The 21,745-nt window shown below is 43.8% G+C and overlaps 2 protein-coding genes across 11 annotated transcripts in view; one reads left to right on the top strand and one right to left on the bottom strand.

The window, feature by feature from the left end:
* MKRN2OS (MKRN2 opposite strand) overlaps positions 1-21,745 on the bottom strand; it is a 23,853-nt gene continuing 2,108 nt past the window's right edge. The window contains exons 1-4 of one of the 4 annotated variants that reach the window (XM_002758682.6): positions 7,761-8,038; positions 4,502-4,551; positions 2,900-3,062; positions 1,517-1,873 (exon numbers count right to left, since the gene is read on the bottom strand). In XM_002758682.6, coding sequence (XP_002758728.1) covers positions 1,633-1,873; positions 2,900-3,062; positions 4,502-4,551; positions 7,761-7,978 — 672 coding nt within the window. In that variant the 5' untranslated portion in view covers positions 7,979-8,038 and the 3' untranslated portion in view covers positions 1,517-1,632. Of the gene's footprint in view, positions 1,874-2,899; positions 3,063-4,501; positions 4,552-7,760; positions 8,039-21,745 lie in introns of those variants that run through there. The other 3 variants (XM_035273691.3, XM_035273690.3, XM_035273692.3) reach the window with 3 other exon arrangements.
* Positions 18,367-21,745, top strand: part of MKRN2 (makorin ring finger protein 2) — a 25,696-nt gene continuing 22,317 nt past the window's right edge. For 3 of the 7 annotated variants that reach the window (XM_054245949.2, XM_054245950.2, XM_008982167.5), the window contains exon 1: positions 19,691-19,780. Coding sequence is in view for 2 of the 7 variants with exons in the window: in XM_008982167.5 (XP_008980415.2) it covers positions 19,755-19,780 (26 nt within the window). In the remaining 5 variants the exon portion in view is untranslated. Of the gene's footprint in view, positions 18,503-18,906; positions 19,082-19,690; positions 19,974-21,745 lie in introns of those variants that run through there. The other 4 variants (XM_078351681.1, XM_078351679.1, XM_078351677.1 and 1 more) reach the window with 3 other exon arrangements.

Genomic DNA, 21,745 nt, shown 5'->3' on the forward strand with positions numbered 1-21,745 from the left:
ATTAGACTAGAGAAGCTAAATCCTAATATAACGTGGAAGAATGGAAGTAAATTGGAATTCTTTCATATTTACTGTCTGGGGTTTTGTGGACTTCTTGAATGCCGTAGAATAGCAGTCACAGTTTTGCTTAAAATGGTATCAAATTCTGGATGGGCAGTTTTGTATCTCTTTAAAGGAAAGTACCTGAACTTATAAATGCAAATGTTGCTATGCCATACATTCTTTCCCACTGAAGTTAACTGTGCTGAAACATAGACCGAATGCCTCTTTGGAAACAAGCTTTAAGGATCTGTAGCAAGTTTTCTGAATATCTTCCTTCCTAATGTTAAAGGATAAAGCACATTAAAATCTAAAGAGTTTATTTGAGCAAACAGCCATTCATGAATCAAGCCGCACCAAAACGGAAGTGGTTCAGGCTTCCCGGGAAGAGTATGAAGGGAGGCTTTTAGAGGGTATATGAGGAAGCATAGACGAGAAGTTGGTTGAGGTTTGAGGTTGCCTTATTTAGGTTATCCCAGTGGTAAGTATCTGATTGTGTAACTAATGGTCAGTTGGCCATTTAGGATTGGCTGAGCTTAAGTTTCATTTAGTTTAATGTGGAACTGGGTGTTGGATCCATCTTGGTGTAATGGCTTCCCCCTAAGTTATTTTAACATGAGGCAGTTATTGTTGCCTTTAAGATGGGTTTTTGATTTTTGGAAATTAGACATCAATTGGTACCAAGGCTGGGGAATAAGATTAAGTAAAGTAGTACATCACATTTGGTCTAAAAGTGAGTTCTGGAAGAAGTTTCCAAAGAGGAATTTGGGAATGTTGTGCATGTTGGCCTTTTGAAGTTCAATGATTCTTTCAGTACACAAACTCCAACATACTTGTTAAAAATCCCCAGTTACTGATCCCAGTTTCCCCAGACTCCTCCTGAAGGTATCAGAGAAAGAAGAGAGCCCTCTCTTCGTGTCCTTTCTGAACTCTGCCTTTCCAGTGGGCATAGGAAGTACTTTGTGGTGGCAGACCCAACTCTGAACCTCCATGTGTTGGGTCAGGCCAAATGAAAAGGACACAGGTTGGAATTTTACTGATTCGAGGCATCGCCAGGCCCTTTTGTGCAAATAAACCCTGAAGAGCTCATTTAAAAGGAGTAACCATTTCCTGATTTAGATTCTGAGGGGGTTTTTGGTTTGGTTTTGTTTTACTGTTGTTCACCATCATGAGCTTACTATGCACTTTTTTTTCTTGAGATGAAGTCTCGCTCTGTCTCCCAGGCTGGAGTGCAGTGCTGCGCTTTTGGCTCACTACAACCTCTGCCTCCTGGGTTCAAGTGATTCTTGTACCTCAGCCTCCCAAGTAGCTGGGATTACAGGCACCTGCCAGCACGCCTGGCCAATTTTTATATTTTTATATTTTTAGTAGAGATGGGGTTTCACCATTTTGGCCAGGCTGGTCTCGAACTCCTGACCTCAGACGATCTGCCTGCCTTGGCCTCCCAAAGTACTGGGATTACAGGTGTGAGACACAGTGCCCAACCCATACATGTTTTTATTGACCACAGTTAAATGCATTTAGAAATTCATAGTACTGATGAAAGGTAGCAAGCTTCCTACCCCCATTGTCCGGACTGCACTTAGGTAGGTCTCAGCACAAACCGCTGCCCTCAGGGGCTTGTGCCTCCTGCTGGGGGCGGTCAGTAACATAGAAGCCATGCTCCTGTATTGCCCGGTAGAGTGTGATGTATTTGGATGCCAGCCTTGTCCGAGGGACCACGTACTTCTCTGTAAATTCACTCTTGTCCAGTTGCTCTCTACCTTCTGCCATCAGAACACAGTTAATGAACATGAGTGTGTAAGTGTAGCAGTTGTAGTGGTCTTCTTCATACCTTGAAGAGAACAAAGGCATTGGGAGGAAAAGGCTGCTCAGGAACAGGCTGTGAAGCTAACAAAGGCCTTTCCTAACTGAAATTGGGTGCTTCAGTGAGCAGAGCTTCTGAGTAGTTAAGAAGCTTTAAGATGTGCAATTCAGGCCAGGTGCGGAGGCTCACACCTATAAACCCAGCACTTTGAGAGGCCAAGGTGGGAGGATCACTTGAGGTCAGGAGTTTGACAATGGCCAGGCCAACATGGTGAAACCCCATCTCTACAAAAAGACGTCTTCTGAAATGTTGGGAGAGAGGAATTGAGAAATTAAGTTGAAATTGTTAAAATTACAAAATAGAAACTTAAGTATTTTTACATTTTGAGCATTGTTTTTTGTTTTTTTTTCTTTTTTGGAGTCAGAGCCTCACTGTTGGCCAGGCAGGAGTGCAATGGCACGATCTTGGCTCACTGCAACCTCTGCCTCCTGGGTTCAAGCGATTCTCCTGCTTATGCCTCCTAAGTAGCCTCCCAAGTAGGGACTACAGGTGTCTGCCACCATGCCTGGCTAATTTTTGTATTTTTAGTAGAGATGGAGTTTTACCATGTTGGCCAGGCTGGTCTCAAACTTCTGACCGCAGGTGATCCACCTGCCTCAGCCTCCCGAAGTGCTGGGATTATAGGCATGAGCCACTGTGCCCAGCCTGAACATTGGTGTTTAAAATTTTTGTTTTAGGGAAATGTAATATCATGACTTGCTTTATATGTGTAAAAAATACCTTGTCACATAACTAAAATAACTGAATACAGGTTCTAGTTTTTTTTTTACCTCTTACAGTGCTGTGATTTTGTTGTATGTGTATGCTGACCCACCTGCAGAAAACCTAAGGTAGTTCAACCTCTGTTTAAATTCTGTTAGAGATGCTAATATCTCCATGTGAACTCAATGTGAAGCTAAATGCTGCTGAGTCCTCTGTAAGCTGAGGCCATACGGAGATCCCACTTGAATAACATGTGAGTGCCAGTGAGGGTCACCCTTTGCAGCCGTGTACCTGTGAGGCAACCAGGCCCCCGAGGTGGAGAAGTCTTCCAGGTACTTGTCCCATTGCTCCATCATTCCATACATGTTGGGCTGCAGTAATGGGATGCTTATGCTCTGCTCCCACCCTGCTCCATCTCGCTGGACACCTTGTGCACTGTAATTATACACAACCCCTACAAACAAAAACCAAAGTCATGTGGAGCCTCAAGGAAACACACACCTCTGTGAAAAAGGGACATCAGAAAATGACAGTAGCCACACGGTAACTTTACATAATATAAATCTAGGCAGGAGGTTCTAGAATCTCCTTCCATCCACCTAATAAGATTTAGATTTGCCTAGAGTCAGGGAGGGGGTTTATGTAGCCTTCCCTGTTATCAGCAAAGCATTTCCTTGAGAGAACCCCAGTTCTAGCTCTACCTGCAGTTCAGGGCTGTGAGGTTGCCCCCAGGAAGCGGAGATAGTAATAGGCACCACGATCATCATCTCCAATATTTTTATTGAAGTTCTCTACCAGTGGTTCAATCTTGTTTCCTTAAATCAGGAACATATTACCACCTGATAAAGATGGGTGGTAAGTATGACTGTTCTTGTGGGTAACTGAGTTCAGAACTGGTCTGGGTTTCTGATCACTGTCAATTTCTTTCTTTTTTTTTTTTTTTTTTTTGAGATGGAGTTTCGCTCTTGTTACCCAGGCTGGAGTACAATGGCAGGATCTCGGCTCACCACAACCTCTGCCTTCGGGGTTCAAGCAATTCTCCTGCCTCAGCCTCCCAAGTAGCTGGGATTACAGGCGCGTGCCACCATGCCCAGCTAATTTTTGTATTTTTAGTAGACTCGGGGTTTCACCTTGTTGACCAGAATGGTCTCGATCTCTTGACCTTGTGATCCACCTGCCTAGGCCTCCCAAAGTGCTGGGATTATAGGCGTGAGCCACCGCACCCGGCCCACAGTGTCAATTTCTCTTTGCTCATAGGGTAAGGCTGTTATCAGACTTCACCATGCCCAGGCTACACATCCTGCAGGTGGCTCCACCCAGACCCTTTTCCTGCAGACAAGAAAGCTTCTCGCTGAAGAGTTGCACACTGCCCTCAGAGCTATAGGTGGCTAAAGGAACTGTTTTGTTTAATTTTCACTTTCTTTAAAAAACACAAAAACACTGCAGTCCCCACCACACCCTACTTTACTCCTGGAGTCCCTGGAGTGTGGGGACCCAGTGGTAGTTGGCTGAGCATAGAAAGGATTGGAAATCAGAGGGCCTGTTTCCAGATTCTCGTTCAGATACAAGATGTGAGGTCTTGGGCAACTCAGCCTCACTGGACATCTATTTCTTTCTTTTTTAAAAACTAATAAAAAATGTACAGGTTTGTGAGGCTCTTCACTGAGAAAACTAAAAGAGCTTTCAAATATTTCATATTGTTAGTAGTAATAATTTGCCATAAAGTCAAATATTTCTCCTTTGGGGGCAGTGCACACCTCATGGTGGAGCATGAGAACCCAGTGAATAATGGAATCGCTCATTAGATGCTGCCGTAATCGAATCTTCTCTACAAAGACTCCTTTCCTTTTACTGGGTATTGGGTTTTGTTTTAAGCTATGAAACCGCACTTACCATTTGTGTTAGTTATTCCAACATGAAGATTAGACCTTCCATCATACTCCCTGAAAGAAACAAGGTTTATTTTTTTCTGGTTTGCATGTGTTTGGCATGAAGAATTGGCATTTAAAGTAGGAGGCGGCCAGGCACAGTGGCTCAAACCTGTAATCCCAACACTTTGGGAGGCCAAGGCAGGCAGATCACTTGAGGCCAGCAGTTCGAGACCATCCTGGTCAATATGGTGAGACCCCAATTCTACTAAAAATACAAAAATTAGCCAGGCATGTTGGTGTGTGCCTGTGATCCCAGCTACTCGGAAGGCTCAGGCACAAGGATCACTTGAACCCGGGAGGTGGAGGTTGCAGTAAGCCAAGATTGCACCACTGCACTCCACCCTGGGTGATAGAGCGAGACACAGTCCAAGAAAATAAGTAGGAGAGCAGGCTGTGTGCAATGGCTCATGCCTGTAATCCCAGCACTTTGGGTTGCTAAGGTGGGAGGATCCATTGAGGCCAGGAGTTCGAGACCAGCCTGGCTGACATGGTGAAACCCTGTTTCTACTAGAAATACAGAAATTAGCTGGGCATGGTGGGGCATGCATCCCAACTACTTGGGAGGCTGAGGCATGAGAATCACTTGAACTCGTGAGGTAGAGATTGCAGTAAGTGGAGAATGTGCCACTGCACTCCAACCTAGGCAACAGAGTAAGACTGTCTCAAAAACAAAAAAGTAGGGGGAGAGAGAGCCAGACATGGTGGCTGTTGTCTGTAGTCCCAGCTCCTTGGGAGGCTGAGCTGGGAGGATCACTTGAGCCCATGGGTTCAAGGCTTTAGTGAGCTATGATTGTACCACTGCACTCCAGCCTCAGCAACATAAAGAGACCCTGACTCTAAAAATTGTACCACTGCACTCCAGCCTCAGCAACATAAAGAGACCCTGACTCTTAAAAAAACAAAACCCCAGAACAGTTTGGGCTTCATGATTCTGAATAGGTTCACATGAAGCTTCTGCCAGGCTTTGTAGTTAGGGTCTGAAGTGAACATAAAAATAGGATGGGAAGGAGCATGTTGGTGAAACATAACTGAAGCTTGAGACAGGCTTATATACCCTATTGCTAAACCTCCTATGCACCTGTCATTTAAGTTAAGTTCAAATAGCCTTCCCTGTTATCAGCAAAACATTTTCTTGAAACAAACCCAGTTCTAGCTGTACCTACTGTTCAGGGCTGTGAAGTTGCCCCCAGGAAACAGAAACAATAGGTGATAGAATCATCATTGTCAATATTTTTATTGAAATTAAATATTTAATGTTTAAGATTAAAAATTAGGCAGGGTAGGCCAGGCATGGTGGCTCACGCCTATAATCCCAGCACTTTGGGAGGCTGAGGTGGGTGGATCACGAGATCAAGGGATCAAGACCATCCTGGTCAACAAGGTGAAACCCCATCTCTACTAAAAATACAAAAATTAGCTGGGCATGGCGGTGCGTGCCTGTAGTCCCAGCTACTCGGGAGGCTGAGGCAGGAGAATGGCTTGAACCCAGGAGGCGGAGGTTGCGGTGAGCTGAGATCATGCCATTGCACTCCAGTCTGGGTAACAACAGCAGAAACTCCGTCTCAAAAAAAAACAAAAAAAAACTTAGCCGTGCGCAGTGGCTCATGCCTGTAATCCCAGCACTTTAGGATGCTGCGGTGGGCATATGAAGCCAGGAGTTGAAGACCAGCCTAGACAACATGGCGATACCTCATCTCTACTAAAAAATAAAATAATTAGCTGAGTGTGGTGGAGGGCAACTGTAATCCCAGCTACTCGGGTGGCTGAGATATGAGAATCCCTTGAACCCAGGAGGCAGAGGTGGCAGTGAGCAGAGATTAAATCACACTGCACTCCAACCTGAGCAACAGAGTGAGACCCTGTCTCAAAAAAATAAAAAGATTAACAATCTTAATTTTAATCTTTGTTTTACAGATAAGGAACCAGAGACTCCTGGAACGGGTTAGAAGAACCAGGCTAGGAATCGGGGGCTTTATGAGGCCAGAGCCTATAATGCCCTCTGCATTGGCTGCCTCCCTGAGCAAGGCCCAGGGATGCTGTCTGTTTAGCACCTAACATTATGACCAAAATCTTTTCCATACTTTGGTTCATTTCATCCTCATAGGGACCAGAAGGAAATTGTTTAAGGAAGTTAGTAAGCAGGAAGGTGAGTAGTTAACTCCCATTTTCTTATTCAAAATCAGCACTCTTGAGGGGACAGGAGAGTTAGGAGGGTACTCTAAGGAGTATTAGACTAATGATACACAGGAGCCGAACACACTTCCTAAAGCATACATCAACATTCTACGAGACCCATGCTGTTCTAAAGCCTGGTTTATATGGGACTGATCCTAATCCTATTGGTAAACTCCATGGGGACAATAAAATACAAACCTGGCCAGGCACAGTGGCTCATGCCTGTAATCTCAGCACTCTGGGAGGCTGAGGCAGGTGGATCACCTGAGGTCAGGAGTTTGAGACCAGCCTGGCTAACATAGTGAAACCCTATCTCTACTAAAAATACAGAAATTAGCCAGGCGTGGTGGATCCCAGCTACTCACGAGGCTGAGGCAGAAGTGCTTGAACCCAGGAGGCGGAGGTTGCAGTAAGCCAAGATCATGCCATTACACTCCAGCCTGGGCAACAAGAGTGAAACTCCATCTCAGAAAAAAAAAAAAAAAAAAAAAGGCATAATCCTTTCTTTTGCTTTCTGAATTCATTATTTTTGTTTGTACCAGCACTCTCAGCAAGAGGGAACTGAATTTGTTCTTAATCAAAGCCAGGTGGTGTCTATGATGAAAATAGAACAGTTCTAGTCTTCAGTTTAACTTGCCTCCATACAAAATAGTCTGTAAGTGCCAGTTTACCAGGCCCTGTACATTGTACCTGTTTGTCACTGAAACTACAACTTAACTGGCAGTAAAGGTATTTAGATAAGATTAGCTGCTGGGTCATTTTCCCAGTTAGCCTCTGAACACATACTTTTCTCTCTGAAAATTGTATGAGCAGGTTTATTCTTCATATATTCCACATATATTCTTGCACTTATCATTGTAGGCACACATGCACACCATTTATTTTTATGAAACCAGTAGGCCTGCATCTCAGGATTTAAGGCCAAAGCACCAAAATAAATGTCCACCAAACCTCACACATTATATATTAAGAAAAGGAAATTTTAGTGACTAAAACAGAAGGACAAGTTTGCACAATGCAGTTTAACACTTTAAAAAACACTGTACCTAAGAAACGTCCCCTGAGTTGGTCTGAGGAGGAATGAACATTTTTCCTGATGTCCATTAGTAAATGGATTAGCGATGCTAACAGGTGCTTCCTCCAGCTTCCTCGAGCCCAGGTCCTGCTGGCAGAGAGGGCAGCACTGGGGCACCCTGAAGCTGTAGATGTATTTCTCACAGTGGTTGAATTTAATTAAAGCCTTCCCAGCCTCTGTGCAGTGCATAGCTTTTGCCTCCTGGGATGCCAGGGGAGGATTCCAGAGACTTCCTTTTCCTCATTACACACCTGGCAAATGCACACCGCCCTGAGAAACCTGATCAATGGTGATGTCATCTTGACTGATGGCTTCAGAAGCCAAACCAGTAGGATTAACCAGTAGCCAGGCCTCCCTGTAGACGGTTTCTTAAAGAGCTAGTTTCTGTTTATTTCCATTGTTGATGGTAACAGATGACTGCCAGCTTCTATTCATCCTTTAAAGTCTCACTTTTCCATGAAACCTTTCTCAGCTTGCCTTAGTCTTCCCTTGCAGTGGCAGCACTGCAAGTGGATTCATATTTCTATCAAAACTCATTTATTTATGTATTTATTTAGAGACAGGGTCTCTGTCACCCAGGCTGGGGTGCAGTGGCACAATCTTGGCTTACCACAACTTCCGCCCCCAGGTTCAAGTGATTCTCCCACATTAGCCTCCCCAAGTAGCTGGGGCTACAGATGCACCATACCCAGCTAACTGTTGTATTTTTTTGGTAGAGATGGGGGTTTCACCATGTTGGCCAGGCTGGAGTCTACCTCCTGAGCTCAAGTGATCTACCCGTCTCAGCCTCCCAGAGTGCTGGAATTAGAGGCGTGAGCCACCGTGCCCAGCCTAGAAATGTTATTTAATCATTTAGTTTTGTTTCTCCTGTTAGTCTGTGAGCTTCTTGGAACTGGAAACCTTTATTTTTGTGTTTCCAGAATTTGATGAGATCATTTTGTTGTTGCATAAATAAATCCTTAATTTAAGGCTATTTTTTTTTACATTTTATATTGTAAAGGTAATATTGCTTATAAAAAATTAATATCCAAAATGTTCTGGGGTTTTTATAAAAAATTAACAGCCCAGTTAGAAATAAGGATAGTGATAACAGGAGGGGGATACTGATTTGGGAGAGGGCAGAAGTGGTTTCTGGGCTCCAAGGCTGTTGTGACTCATTACCTGGGTGTTAATAATATGGGAGTATTCTATTTGTGAAAAAGCATCATGCTGTGCATTTTATTATATGCACTAGATAATTTTTCAATTCTAAATTTAAAAGTTTTTAAAATTTTTGTGGGTACATAATAGGTATATATATTTAAGGGGTATATGGGATATTTATTTATTTATTTATTTATTTTGAGACAGAGTTTCGCTGTTGTTACCCAGACTGGAGTGCAATGGCACGATCTCGGCTCACTACAACCACCGCCTTCTAGGTTCAGGCAATTCTCTTGCCTCAGCCTCCTGAGTAGCTGGGACTACAGGCGCTCACCACCATGCCCAGCTAATTTTTGTATTTTTAGTAGAGACGGGGTTTCACCTTGTTGACCAGGATGGTCTCGATCTCTTGACCTCGTGATCCACCCGCCTCGGCCTCCCGAAGGGCTGGGATTATAGGCGTGAGCCACCATGCCCAGCTTATATTTATATATATTTAAGATAGAGTCTCTTGGCAAGGCACGGTGGCTCAAGCCTGTAATCCCAGCACTTTGGGAGGCCGAGGCCGGTGGATCGCGAGGTCAAGAGATCGAGACCCTCCTGGTCAACACGGTGAAACCCCGTCTCTACTAAAAATACAAAAAATTAGCTGGGCATGGTGGCGCGTGCCTGTAATCCCAGCTACTCGGGAGGCTGAGGCAGGAGAATTGCCTGAACCCAGGAGGTGGAGGTTGCGGTCAGCCGACATCGTGCCATTGCACTCCAGCCTGGGTAACGAGAGTGAAACTCAGTCTCAAAAAAAAAAAAACGTCTTGCTCCTGTCACCTAGGCTGGAGTTCAGTGGCATGATCTTGGCTCACTGCAACCTCCGGCTTCCAAGTTCAAGCGATTCTCCTGCCTCAGCCTCCCGAGTAGCTGGGATTACAGGCGCTTACCACCATGTCTGGCTAATTTTTGTACTTTTAGTAGAGACGGGACTTCATGTTGTCCAGGCTGGTCTCGAACTCCAAACCTCAGGTGATCCACCTGCCTCGGCCTCCCAAAGTGCTGGGATTACAGGCGTGAGCCACTGTGCCTAGCCTATATGGGATATTTTGATACAGGCATACAGTCTGCGATAATCATATCAGGGTAAATGGGGTATACAATTTAAAAATAATTTTTAGCTCGGTGTGGTGGTGCATGCCTGTAGTCCCAGTTACTCAGATGGTTGAGATGGGAGGATCGCTTGAGCCTGGAAGATTGAGGCTGCATCGAGCCAAAGTCATCCCACTACACTCTAGCCTGGGTGACAGAGTGAGACCCTGTCTCTAAATAAATAAAATAATTTCAAGCAATCCCATAAAAATATTTGGAAAAAAGTAATGTTCCTTGTTTCTCACATAACATTTTTCCATCTACCATATTCTCTCTGGAGAAAACTAATGGTATGTTAGGTTTTTTAAAACCTCAATATTGACTGGGTACGGTGGCTCACACCTATAAGCTAGGTGGATCGCTTGAGCCCAGGAGTTCAAGACCAGCCTGGGTAACATGGCGAGAGTCCATCTCTACAAAAAATACCAAAATTAGCCAGGTTTGGTGGGGTACACCTGTAGTCCCAGCTACTTGGGAGGCTGAGGTGGGAGGATTGCTTGAGTCCAGGAAGTCTTGGCTGCAGTGAGCCATGATAACACCACTGCACTCCAGCGTAGGTGACAGTGAGACACATGTCTTTAAAACAAAAACCCTCAATATTGTCATATTGTATATTGTTTTGAAATTTGTGTTTTTGTCTTATCTTGGAAACTTCTCCACAATGTCAGTAATACAGGATTCTTTCAGATTGTATAGGAATCCACATTTTGGTTGTACTACATTTTAACCAAGGCCCAATTGATGCCTATAGTTCCAAAGAAAAACATTCTTAAAGGGGAGACCCACAGAGAAGGTATCATGGCAGGTAAAGGCACTTTAGGAGGGTTAAGTATTTCACAATGTATGTTTAAATAAATTACAGTTGCTAAAATGCAGAAAAGTGCATCCTCCCACCTCAGTTTTATAACATGAGAACGATCATCAGACTCACAGAACTAGAAAGGGCCTCAGAAATCATTTCAACCAAACTTCTCTTGTTACAGTTGTAAGCCGCCATGCCTAGCCTATTTTATTTTTTGAGACAGGGTCTTGCTCTGTTACCCAGGTTGGAGTGTAGTGATGCAATCAGTGCTCACTGCAGCCCCAAACTTCTGGGCTCAAGTGATCCTCTCACTTCAGCCTCCCAATGAGCTGGGACTACTGATGTGTACCAACACACCTGGCTAATATTTTAATTTTTATTTTTATAGAGACAGAGTCTTGTTATGTTGCCCAGGCTGATCTTGAACTCCTGGGCTCAAGTGATTCTCCTGCATCAGCCTCCCAAAGTGCTGGAATTATAGATAGTGCTCTATAATTTTTGCTTGAAGAACTCCTTTTAGTATTTCTTATAGAGCAAGTTTTCTAGTGATGAACTCTTGCCTCTTAGAATGCCTAAAATCCAAAACACTGAGAATGCCAAATACTGGAGAGGATGTGGAGCAACAGGAACTCTCATGCATTGCTGGTGGGCATGCAAAATGGTATAGTGATTTGGAAAATAGCCTGCCAGTTTATTACAAAACAAACTCTTACCATATGACCCCAAAATTGTGCTCCTTGGTATTTACCCAAATGAATGAAAACTTATGTTTACACAGATACCTGCACATAGACATTTACAGTAGCTTTGGTATTTACCAAAATGAGTGATAACTTATCACACAGAAACCTGCACATAGACATTTACAGCAGCTTCATTCATAACTGCTAATACTTGGAAGCAACCAAGATGTCCCTCAGCAGGTGAACGGATAAACTGGTGCATCCAGACGGGACTGTTGTTCAGTGCTAAAAAGAAGTGAGCACCAGGCGCAGTGGCTCACGCCTGTAATCCCAGTACTTTGGGAGGCCAAGGCAGGTGGATCAGCAGGTCAGGAGTTCAAGAACAGCCTGGCCAAGATGTTGAAACCTCATCTCTACTAAAAATACAAAAATTAGGCAGGCATGGTTGTGGGCACCTGTAATCCCAGCTACTTGGGGGGCTGAGGCAGGAGAGTTGCTTGAACCTGGGAGTTGGAGGTTGCAGTGAGCCAAGATCGCGCAACTGTACTCCAGCCTGAGTGATAGAGCGAGACTCCATCTCAAAAAAAAAAAAAAAAAAAAAAAGCTATGAAAGACATGGAGGAAATTTAAATGTGTATCACTAAGTGAAAGAAGCCAATCTGAAAAGGCTGTATGCTGTATGACTCCAACTATATGACATGTGGAAAAGGCAAAACTACTGAGGCAGGGAAAAGATCAGTGCATTGAGGGGAAGGAGAGGGAAATAGGCAGAGTACAGAGAATTTTTAGGTTGGCGAAACTTCCATATGATACTATAATGTGTCATTACACATTTGTCAAACCCATAGAATAAGCCTGGGCAAGACCCCATCTCTACAAAAAAAAAAAAATTTGTTTGAACTTAGCTAGTCTCTTGTCCTCCAAGATGCCTCCTTGGTCCTCTTCCAAGTGTATTTTACTTTCTTTTCATTCCTTCTCTAAAGCTTTTTAATAAGCTTTCATTCCTGCTCTAAAACTTGCCTCAGTCTCTTTCTGCCGTATACCCCTCAGTTCAATTCTTTCTTCTGAAGAGGCGAGAATTGAGGTTGCTACAGGCCTGTACAGATTCACTGCCGGTAACTCGGATACCTGCCACCGAGTAGCCTATTTTGGTGCTGGGTAACTCGGATAACTTTCACTGCTAACATAGTTTGCTGCGTGACTCATACATTCCCTAGTGGACATGTATCCGTTTGATTTCTTTCTTTATTTTCATTTTAATGTAGTGGAGCGAAGCAGTATCCATTTAATTTCTTAAAGGAAAGTGTACCATTCCAGTCAAAGCCTTGGTAAAATAACCAGTTTTTTCACAATATCACTAATAGACGTCTTTCAGATTGCACAGAAATCAACCCATCAGTGGGACATGACAGAGGTGAAATTCTGCCCCTATCTCCCTTGGTCCTGGCTGGATACTGTTTTCACCAACCCACAGAGCTACCCTCCTGCCCTGGCAGCTAGCAAGAGGCCAAGACCCACAGAACAATAACAATCACCCTTCTGTTACTACATTTTATTAAAACAAAAACAAACAAAAAAAAAACAAACCCTGGGTGTGGTAGCTTATGCCTGTAATCCCAGCACTTTGGGAAGCTGAGGCAGGTGGATCACCTGAGATTGGGAGTTTGAGACCAGCTTTACCAATATGGAGAAACCCTGTCTTTACTAAAAATACAGAATTAGCTGTGCAAGGTGGCACATTCCTATAATCCCAGCTACTTGGGAGGCTGAGGCAGGAGAATCACTTGAACCCAGGAGGCAGAGGTTGCAGTGAGCTGAGATCGCCCTGCTGCACTCCAGCCTTGGCAACAGTGCAAGACTCCATCTCAAAAAAAAAAAAAAAAAAAAAAAACATAGACAGGAATGATGGCACTCAACTATAGTCCCAGCTACTTGGTAGGCTGAAGTGGAAGGATCACTTGAGCCCAGGAGTTAGAGACTGCAGTGAACTATGATCACATCACTACACTTTAGCCTGGGCAACAGAGTGAGGCCCTGTCTCAAAAAACAAAAACCCACAGAGTATACAACACCAAGAGTAAACCATAATGTAAACTATGGACTTTGGGTAATAATGCTATGTCAGTGTAGTTTCATTATAGCAAATATACTACCAAATGTTGATGGTACATGCATGGGGACAGGGGCTATATGGGAATTTTCTGTACTTTTAAAATCAATTTTGCTAAGACTGCTCTGAAAAATAAAGGTGATATTTAAAAAGAGGAAAAGATATTTCTTTGAATAACAGAGCCTAAGAAAATGAAATTTTGGGAGATCTTTAGCATGAGTTCTGGATGAATAAAAGAGATCCTATGAATAGAAGAGATGACATGAAATTAGGAATTATCAAAAGGAGTGAAGAATATCCTTTTTTAAAAATTTTAATGAGTATTGTTTTGCGACAGTGTTTTGCTCTGTTGCCTGGGCTAGAGTGTAGTGGCACAATCATGGCTCACTGCAGCCTTAACCTCCTGGGCTCAGACAGTCCTCCTGCCTCAGCTTCCCAAATGGCTGGGACTATAGGCACATGCCACCACTCCTGGCTAATTTTAAAAATTATTTGTACAGATGGAGTCTTACTGTCTTGCCCAGGCTGGTATTAAACTCCTGGTCTCCAGCAGTCCTCCCACCTCGACCTCTGAAAGTGCTGGGATTACAGGCATGAGCCACTGCCCCTGGTGGAGAATACCCAATTTTAAAACAACGCAAATCATAATATTGTGTTGGGTTTAAAACGTATGCAGAAGGCCGGGCGCGGTGGCTCAAGCCTGTAATCCCAGCACTTTGGGAGGCCAAGGGGGGTGGATCACGAGGTCAAGAGATTGAGACCATCCTGGTCAACATGGTGAAACCCCGTCTCTACTAAAGATAGAAAAAATTAGCTGGGCATGGTGGCATGTGCCTGTAATCCCAGCTACTCAGGAGGCCGAGGCAGGAGGATTGCCTGAACCCAGGAGGTGCAGGTTGCGGTGAGCCGAGATCGCGCCATTGCACTCCAGCCTGGGTAACGAGTGAAACTCTGTCTCAAAAAAAAAAAAAAACCATATTCAGAAGTAAAATATATGACAGTAGCACAAAAGGGCTAGGTGCAATGGCTCGAGTATATAACCCCAGCACTCTGGGAGGCCAAGATGGGAGGACTGCTTGAGGCCAGGAGTTCAAGACCCGCCTGGGCAACACAGCAAGACCCCAATTTAAAAATTAGTTGGGCATGGTGGTGCACCTGTAGTCTTAGCTACTCAGGAGGCTGAGGCAGGAGGTTCGCTTGAGCCCACAATTTAAAGTTGCAGTGAGCTATGATCACATCACTGCACTCTAGCCTGGGTGACAGAGTGTGAACCCTGTCTCAAAAAAATAGCACAAAAGGTAGGAGGAGAATAAATGATGTTATGCTTTTATAGAGTGTTTGCATTAAGGAGGTGGCAAGAGAACTAATTTAAGGTAGATGCCAACAAATGTGAATGCTTATTATAATACCTGGGGTAATCTTTTATAGATTCACTGAAAAATATGTAGTTAAAAGTGTACAGGTGGCTCATGCCTGTAATTAATCCCCAACACTTTGGTAGGCTGAGGCAGGTGGATCACTTGAGGCCAGGAGTTCAAGACTAGCATGACCAAAATGGCGAAACCTTATCTCTACAAAAAATACAAAAATCAGCTGGGGTGTGATGGTGTACACCTGTGGTTCCAGCTGAGACAAGAGAATTGCTTAAACCTGGGAGGTGAAGTCCACTGTGAGCCAAGATTGTGCCACTGCACTCCAGCCTTGGCAACAGAGCAAGACTCCTACTCAAAAAAAAAAAAAAAAAAAAAAAAAAAGTATTAACAATAAAGAAAAAACTATAGAATAATGGAAAATACTTAACCCAAAGGAATACATAAAAGGAGAAATAAAGAACAAATAACAGATTATATGAATAGAAGATAAATATATTTCAATGAAGGATTTATTAAGGAAAAAAATCAAGGCCAGGCATGGTGGCTCACACTTGTAATCCCAGCACTTTGGGAGGCCAACGTGGGCACATCACCAGAGGTCAGGAGTTCGAGACCAGCCTGGCCAACATAGTGAAACCCTGTCTCTACTAAAAATACAAAAACACAAAAATTAGCTGGGCATGTTGACACACACCTGTAGTCACAGCTACTTAGGAGACCGAGGCAGGAGATTTGCTTAAACCTTGGAGGTGGAGGTTGCAGAGAGCTGAGATGGCACCATTGCTCTTCAGGCTAGGTGACAGGGCAAGACTCCATCTCAAAAAAAAAAAAGGAATCAATATAATACATTTAAATCCAATTATATTACATGTAGTGTAAGTGGACTAAATGCTCCAATATAAAAAAGATTATCAGACTGTATTTTAAAATAAAACAATTATATGCTATCTAGGAGAGAAAAATTTAGATAAAATACCAGGTAGATTAAAAATAAAAGAATAGGGCCAGGTGTGGTGGCTCACGCCTATAATCCCAGCCCTTTGGGAGGCTGAGGTGGGGGGATCTAAGGTCAGGAGTTCGAGACCAGCCTGGCCAACATAGTGAAGCCCTGTCTCTGCTAAAATACAATAAATTAGCCAGGTGTGGTAGTGCGCATCTGTAATCCCAGCTACTCAGGAGGCTGGGAAACGAGAATCACTTGAACCCAGGAGGCAGAGGTTGCAGTGAGCCAAGATCACAGCACTGAACTCCAGCTGGGAGACAGAGTGAGAATCCCTGTCAAAAATCATGATAATAAAAGGATGGAAAAAGATACACCTTGCAAACACTATCTGAAAGAAAGCTGACATTATTGCAATCAAAGTATACTTTAAAACAAGAAATACTTCTAGAGATAAAGAGGGACTTTTAAAAAACTTGCATTCTTAGAACATCTTTTATACATATGTCTTTACATAATGTATTACATGAAGCACAGTGTGGTGAGCTCATTGATTCACTGATACAGCACTGTCCTGATTCACATGTGCAACTAGCATAAAGAGGGACATTTTAAAATGATAAAGTATTAACAGAAGAGAGAGTAATTCTACATTTGTTTAAGTGTAAAAACAGCTTCAAAATATATAAAGCAGGATGTCGATCACACTAGATCGAGAATAGAAAATTCTGCATGGGGATCACACTAGAAACCAACAGAAATCAATAGGAGAAAATAACTAGAAAACCTTCAGTTGTTTGGAAATTAAGTGGCATGCTTCTAAATAACGTATGGGTCAAATAATAGCAGTGGAAATTAGAAAATATTTTTGACTAAATGGTAAGGAAAATATAAAAATCTGTGGAATACAGATAAATGTGCTTGCAGGGAATAGTTTAAAATCCTTAGAAAAGAAAAAAATAGAAAAACAATGCCTTCCATTGATTTTCAAGAAGCTAGGTAACAAGAGCATTTTGAACTCAACGTGGAAAAAGGAAATAGTAAAGAGCAGAAATCAGTGAAATATAAAACATACATATGACAGAGAAAACAAACGGAGCCAAAGCTCATTCATCGAAAAAAATTAGTAAAATGGACAAACTTTTTTTGTTTTTTTTGAGATGGAGTCTTGCTCTGTCACCCAGGCTGGAGTACAATGGCACGATCTCGGCTCACTGCAGCCTCTGCCTCCTGGGTTCAAGAGATTCTCCTGCCTCAGCCCCCCAAGTAGCTGGGACTACAGGAGTATGCCGCTATGCCTGGCTAATTTCTGTACTTTTTTAGTAGAGATGGGGGTTTCACCATGTTGGCCAGGCTGGTCTCAAAATTCTGACCTCAGGTGATCTACCTGCCTTGGCCTCCCAAAGTGCTGGAATTACAGGCGGGAGCCACCACGCCTGGCCAACGGACAAACTTTTACTGACTGATAAAAAGAAATAAAACACCAATTATTAATATCCAGAATGAAAATGAGATACTACAGATCCTACAAACATTTAAAAAATAAGATATTATGATCAACTTTATGACATTAAATTTATCAATTTCGATGAAGTGGATAAATTACATAAAAGAAGAGATTTCCAAAACTGCCATAAGAAAATGAAATCTGAATAGCTTTATACATAAGAAAGCAATTAAATCTTTAATTAAAAATCTTCCTGCGTGGTGGCTCATGCCTGTAATCCCAGCACTTTGGGAGGCCGAGGTGAGCACATTACTTGAGCTCAGGAATTTGAAACCAGCCTGGGCAACATAGTGAGACCTCACCTTTAAAAAAAATACAAAAATTGGTCAGTAGTGGTGGCGCGCACCTGTAGTCCCAGTTACTTGAGGGGCTGAGGCAGGAGAACACTGTGAAACCAGGAGGTAGAGACTCCAGTGAGTGGAGATCACATCACTGCACTCTAGCCAGGGTGACAAAGTGAGACCCTGTCTCCAAAAGGAAGTAAAACTCATTATTTGCTGATGGCGTGATTGTGTGTAGAAAATAGAAAACAACCTACAAATAAACTATTAGAATTAATTCAAGATTTGAGCATGGAGCTGGATCCCAGGAGAGTATACAAAAATCTAGTGTATTTCTATATATAAGCAACAAACAATTCGGAAATTTTAGGAATATTGTTTAAAATAACATTGAAAACCGCTTCTCGGGGCAGATAGGCACACAAAGAAAACGAATGCTTTGCAAAATCCTCGGCGCAGGTCTGCGCAAAAGGTCTCTGTGTGTCTCTATGCCCAGATGGCCATTTTGAGCCCTGAGCTGAGAGCCACTCTTTTAGTCTACTTTCTCAGCTTCTTCACCCGCCTCCATCTGATAAGCCTTTTTTCCCTGTGTGTTTCGTAGCAGAGTTGCTCTTCGAAGGACTGAGATCGGCAGTTGGTGGTCAGCAAGCAGACGTAAATTTTATGCGCGCCTGCTGTGGGCAAGAGCCAGTGGCCCTGCCTTCTCTGCCAGCGCGGGTTCCCAGGGGGTAAGGAAAGTGAGTTCCACGTCCCAGGTAGGGGAGAACTTGGTTTAGTGCCTAGGGCCGGATAACGTTGGAAGAACCCTAAGTGGAGACTGCTTGCATCCTTCGGGAAAAATCTAACTGCTGAGTACCAGGACAGTGGCAGGAACCAAGCTGTTGGGTATAGCTTGTGGAAGTGCACACTGGCTGTCGTTGATCCAGTGTTTTATTATTTATTTTTTTCATATATATGTGTGTGTATATTTTGCCCATGACACAGGCCTCAGAGATCCTGAGAACATGTGTCCGATCCAGTGTTTTAATAGCACAGACACCTTGAAGGGGACCAGCAGTACAAGGCTGATGAAATAACTTATGGCATAGTCGTACAATGGAATACTATACGGTTCTTTTTTTTTTTTTTTTTTTGAATACAGTTCTATAAAAGGAGGAAGAGGCTCTATGTACTGATATGAAAAAATCTTCACTGATCATGTACGCTGTGCGGAACAGTATGCATGTTACTCCGTCTCAAAAAAAAAAAAGTTATTGCATGGGCCTAGGTCGAACCATGACGATGGAAAGGGGCAGAAGAGGACGCATTGGACAGAGGTATGGGAGCAGGAGAGCTAGAGGGAAGTGTCAAAAATAACTTTTAGGGTTTCTACCATAGGACATGGAAGACGAACAGCACAGGACTGGAAGGAAAGAAAATGAAGACGGAAACTTGTGGAAGCAGAGATTTGGAAAAAGAGCAGTTGGGAGTGGGTTAAGGAATTTCCTTAAGTGGGAGGCGAGGTCCGGCGGGAACAGTTCAGGCAGGGCCTGAGAAGGGTGCCCAGTGACTGCAAGTTTGAATGGATAAGAGGGATTAAGAGGAGAGGCAGGAGTTTGCCCCAGGACGGGTGAAGTGCTTCGAAGGAGGCGGGAGATCGCAAAGGAATACTCTTGGCGATGGGGGCAGAATCATAGGCACTAACAGTGGTCATCAGAATAAGACCGGCAGGACTACCATGGCAGCCAGGCTTCGCCCCGGTGGCTTTGAACTGGGGGACACTGAGCGCGGGATGCGGGGACCGCCTGCCCCACCGCCGGTGCGGAACTAATTGTGACGGCAGTGAGGTTACCAGCCGGCGCTACAAAGGTGCCACACCGCAGGGGCGGCGTGGGGCGGTGTGCGCCGGCGTGACGCGGCTACGCGGGATGGGCCGGGCCAAGACCAAGGCCTAGGCGGCCGCGGCTGTGAGAGGCTGCAGCTCGGCGACCGTCCCTCAGCCCAGCCACCATGAGCACCAAGCAGGTTACTTGCAGGTCAGTGCGCGGGGGCTAGGAGCGGCAGGACACTTCGGGCCGCTCCCAGAGGCCGCGGAGTGCCGGTGCACGCCAGTCCTGCCGCCCGGGAACCTGACGCTGGAGCGGGACTCGGAAAGTTGCTCAGCTCTCTTCGCAGCGGGGCTTTGCGAGGCAAAGTGAGCGCTGCGGCCGGAGCCGGAGATCCGAGGGGGTGCGTGGCCGTGGCTCGTGGCCGAGACGCGAGGCGAGGCCAGCCCGGGGGGCTACGCTGCGAGTTTAAGCGTGTCCCCTGTGGGCTGGGAGGAAGGACCTCCTAGCCAGGGCCGTGCCGGATGCTGGGACGCTGTGGGGAGGACTCGGGGGCTTACGGTTTAACTGGAAAAGATTTGGAGTTGAGTAAAGGGACACCAAGAGGCCGGTTACAAATGGGGATACCACGTAGGAGTAATTTGTTAATCGATTATAAGGGCCTCAAAGTTTGGATAATCCAGATAAAATCTAAATTTGCAGAGAGTTAACAAGTAAGAATCGTGTGGAAAATAATAACGACAGGTAGCATTTCCTGAATATCGGTTAAGCGCCCTGTATGTTTCCAAGTCCTTTATGTTCATTATCACCAGACTTCACAGTAAGACAACTTAGTAGTTATTACCATTTTATAGTGCAGGAAACTGAGACTGAAAGAGGTTGACACTCTTATCTTACTGAGAGAGCCATTTACGAGGAGAAATACCACGGTAATGGATGGTTTCTTGTAGAAAATAGAAAACCAGATAGCTACGCAGCGACTGCTACTGTGAAATAGAATAGTGTGGTTGTGTAACCTCATTCCTTGGTGAACTTGTGGCTTACTGGTAATGGAATCTAGTCCTATTGAATTGTGTGTTTGGAAAATGCAAATTGAATTGTATGCTTGGAAAATGTGAATTTCATTTAGTAACGTGTAGGAAACGTTGCTAAAAAACAGTTGTAGAGTTTGATTGTATAGCAAGCTGTTTATTAGCTATGTTGTTACTTCTTTTCATTAGTATGAACAGTTGAGACTTGACTGTGTAATAAGTTTTCTGTTAGCGTTAGTGTATGTTAAACTGTTCAGTTTATCCAAGGCCCAAGTGGCTTATGTTAAGCTGTTGTCAGAAGTTTGCACCTAGTGTCTATAAAAAGACTTTTACTAGGTTATTTGTCCTAGAAGGTGTTTTGTGAAGACGGGTTGGTGTGTATTTACGTATTTTTATTTGTATAAAGTTTCTCCTGCTGGAGGAAGTGTTCCTAGGTCATTGCGCACTGTAAAGCAGCTTGTAGACACCTAGAAAAACCTCTCTATTCCTCCCCTCGCTTGTTTTATGGTTTAATTCTACCATTTATTCCCATACTTGATCTAAGACATTACAGTATCTGACTAAGAGCCCCCCCCCCAGCACATTGTAAGTCCCCAACAAACGTTAATTAGCACTTAAACAGAAGCGATCCCTTCTCAACATTCCAACCAATGGTATGGAGCAACATCCTGCGGGACACTTGTTTGGGAAACAGAATTAAAGCTTTCAGGTCAAGCTCTCTCCAGGTATTCAAGGGAAAAACCAAGATGATCCTGATTTAGGTTCTTGTGCCTTTTAGGGTATGAAATTTTAGGCAAATTTCAAGTCTTTCTGAGCATAAGATTCCTTATCTGTAAATAAGATACTACTGTAATGTATAATCCAGCAACCAGCACTATTTCACAGAAAGTTGAACTGAGCCTCAGCATTGAAGTAATTTGCCTAAGGTCTTTAGCTTCCAAGTGGCAGAGGTGTCAAAATTCATGCTCTTTTAGACTGCATTGCCTCCATATAAGTCTTGAAATGCTAAATTAAAATTTCTTTACTGCAGGACTTTTCAGAGCTTTTAATATGTTCCCATGGAGGAAACTCATACAAGAATATGTAAACGTGCAGGCTGGGCACGGTGGCTCATGCCTGTAATCCCAGCACTTTGGGAGGCCGA

Source organism: Callithrix jacchus, chromosome 15, assembly GCF_049354715.1.
Source record: "Callithrix jacchus isolate 240 chromosome 15, calJac240_pri, whole genome shotgun sequence".
Classification (NCBI taxonomy): Eukaryota; Metazoa; Chordata; class Mammalia; order Primates; family Cebidae; genus Callithrix; species Callithrix jacchus.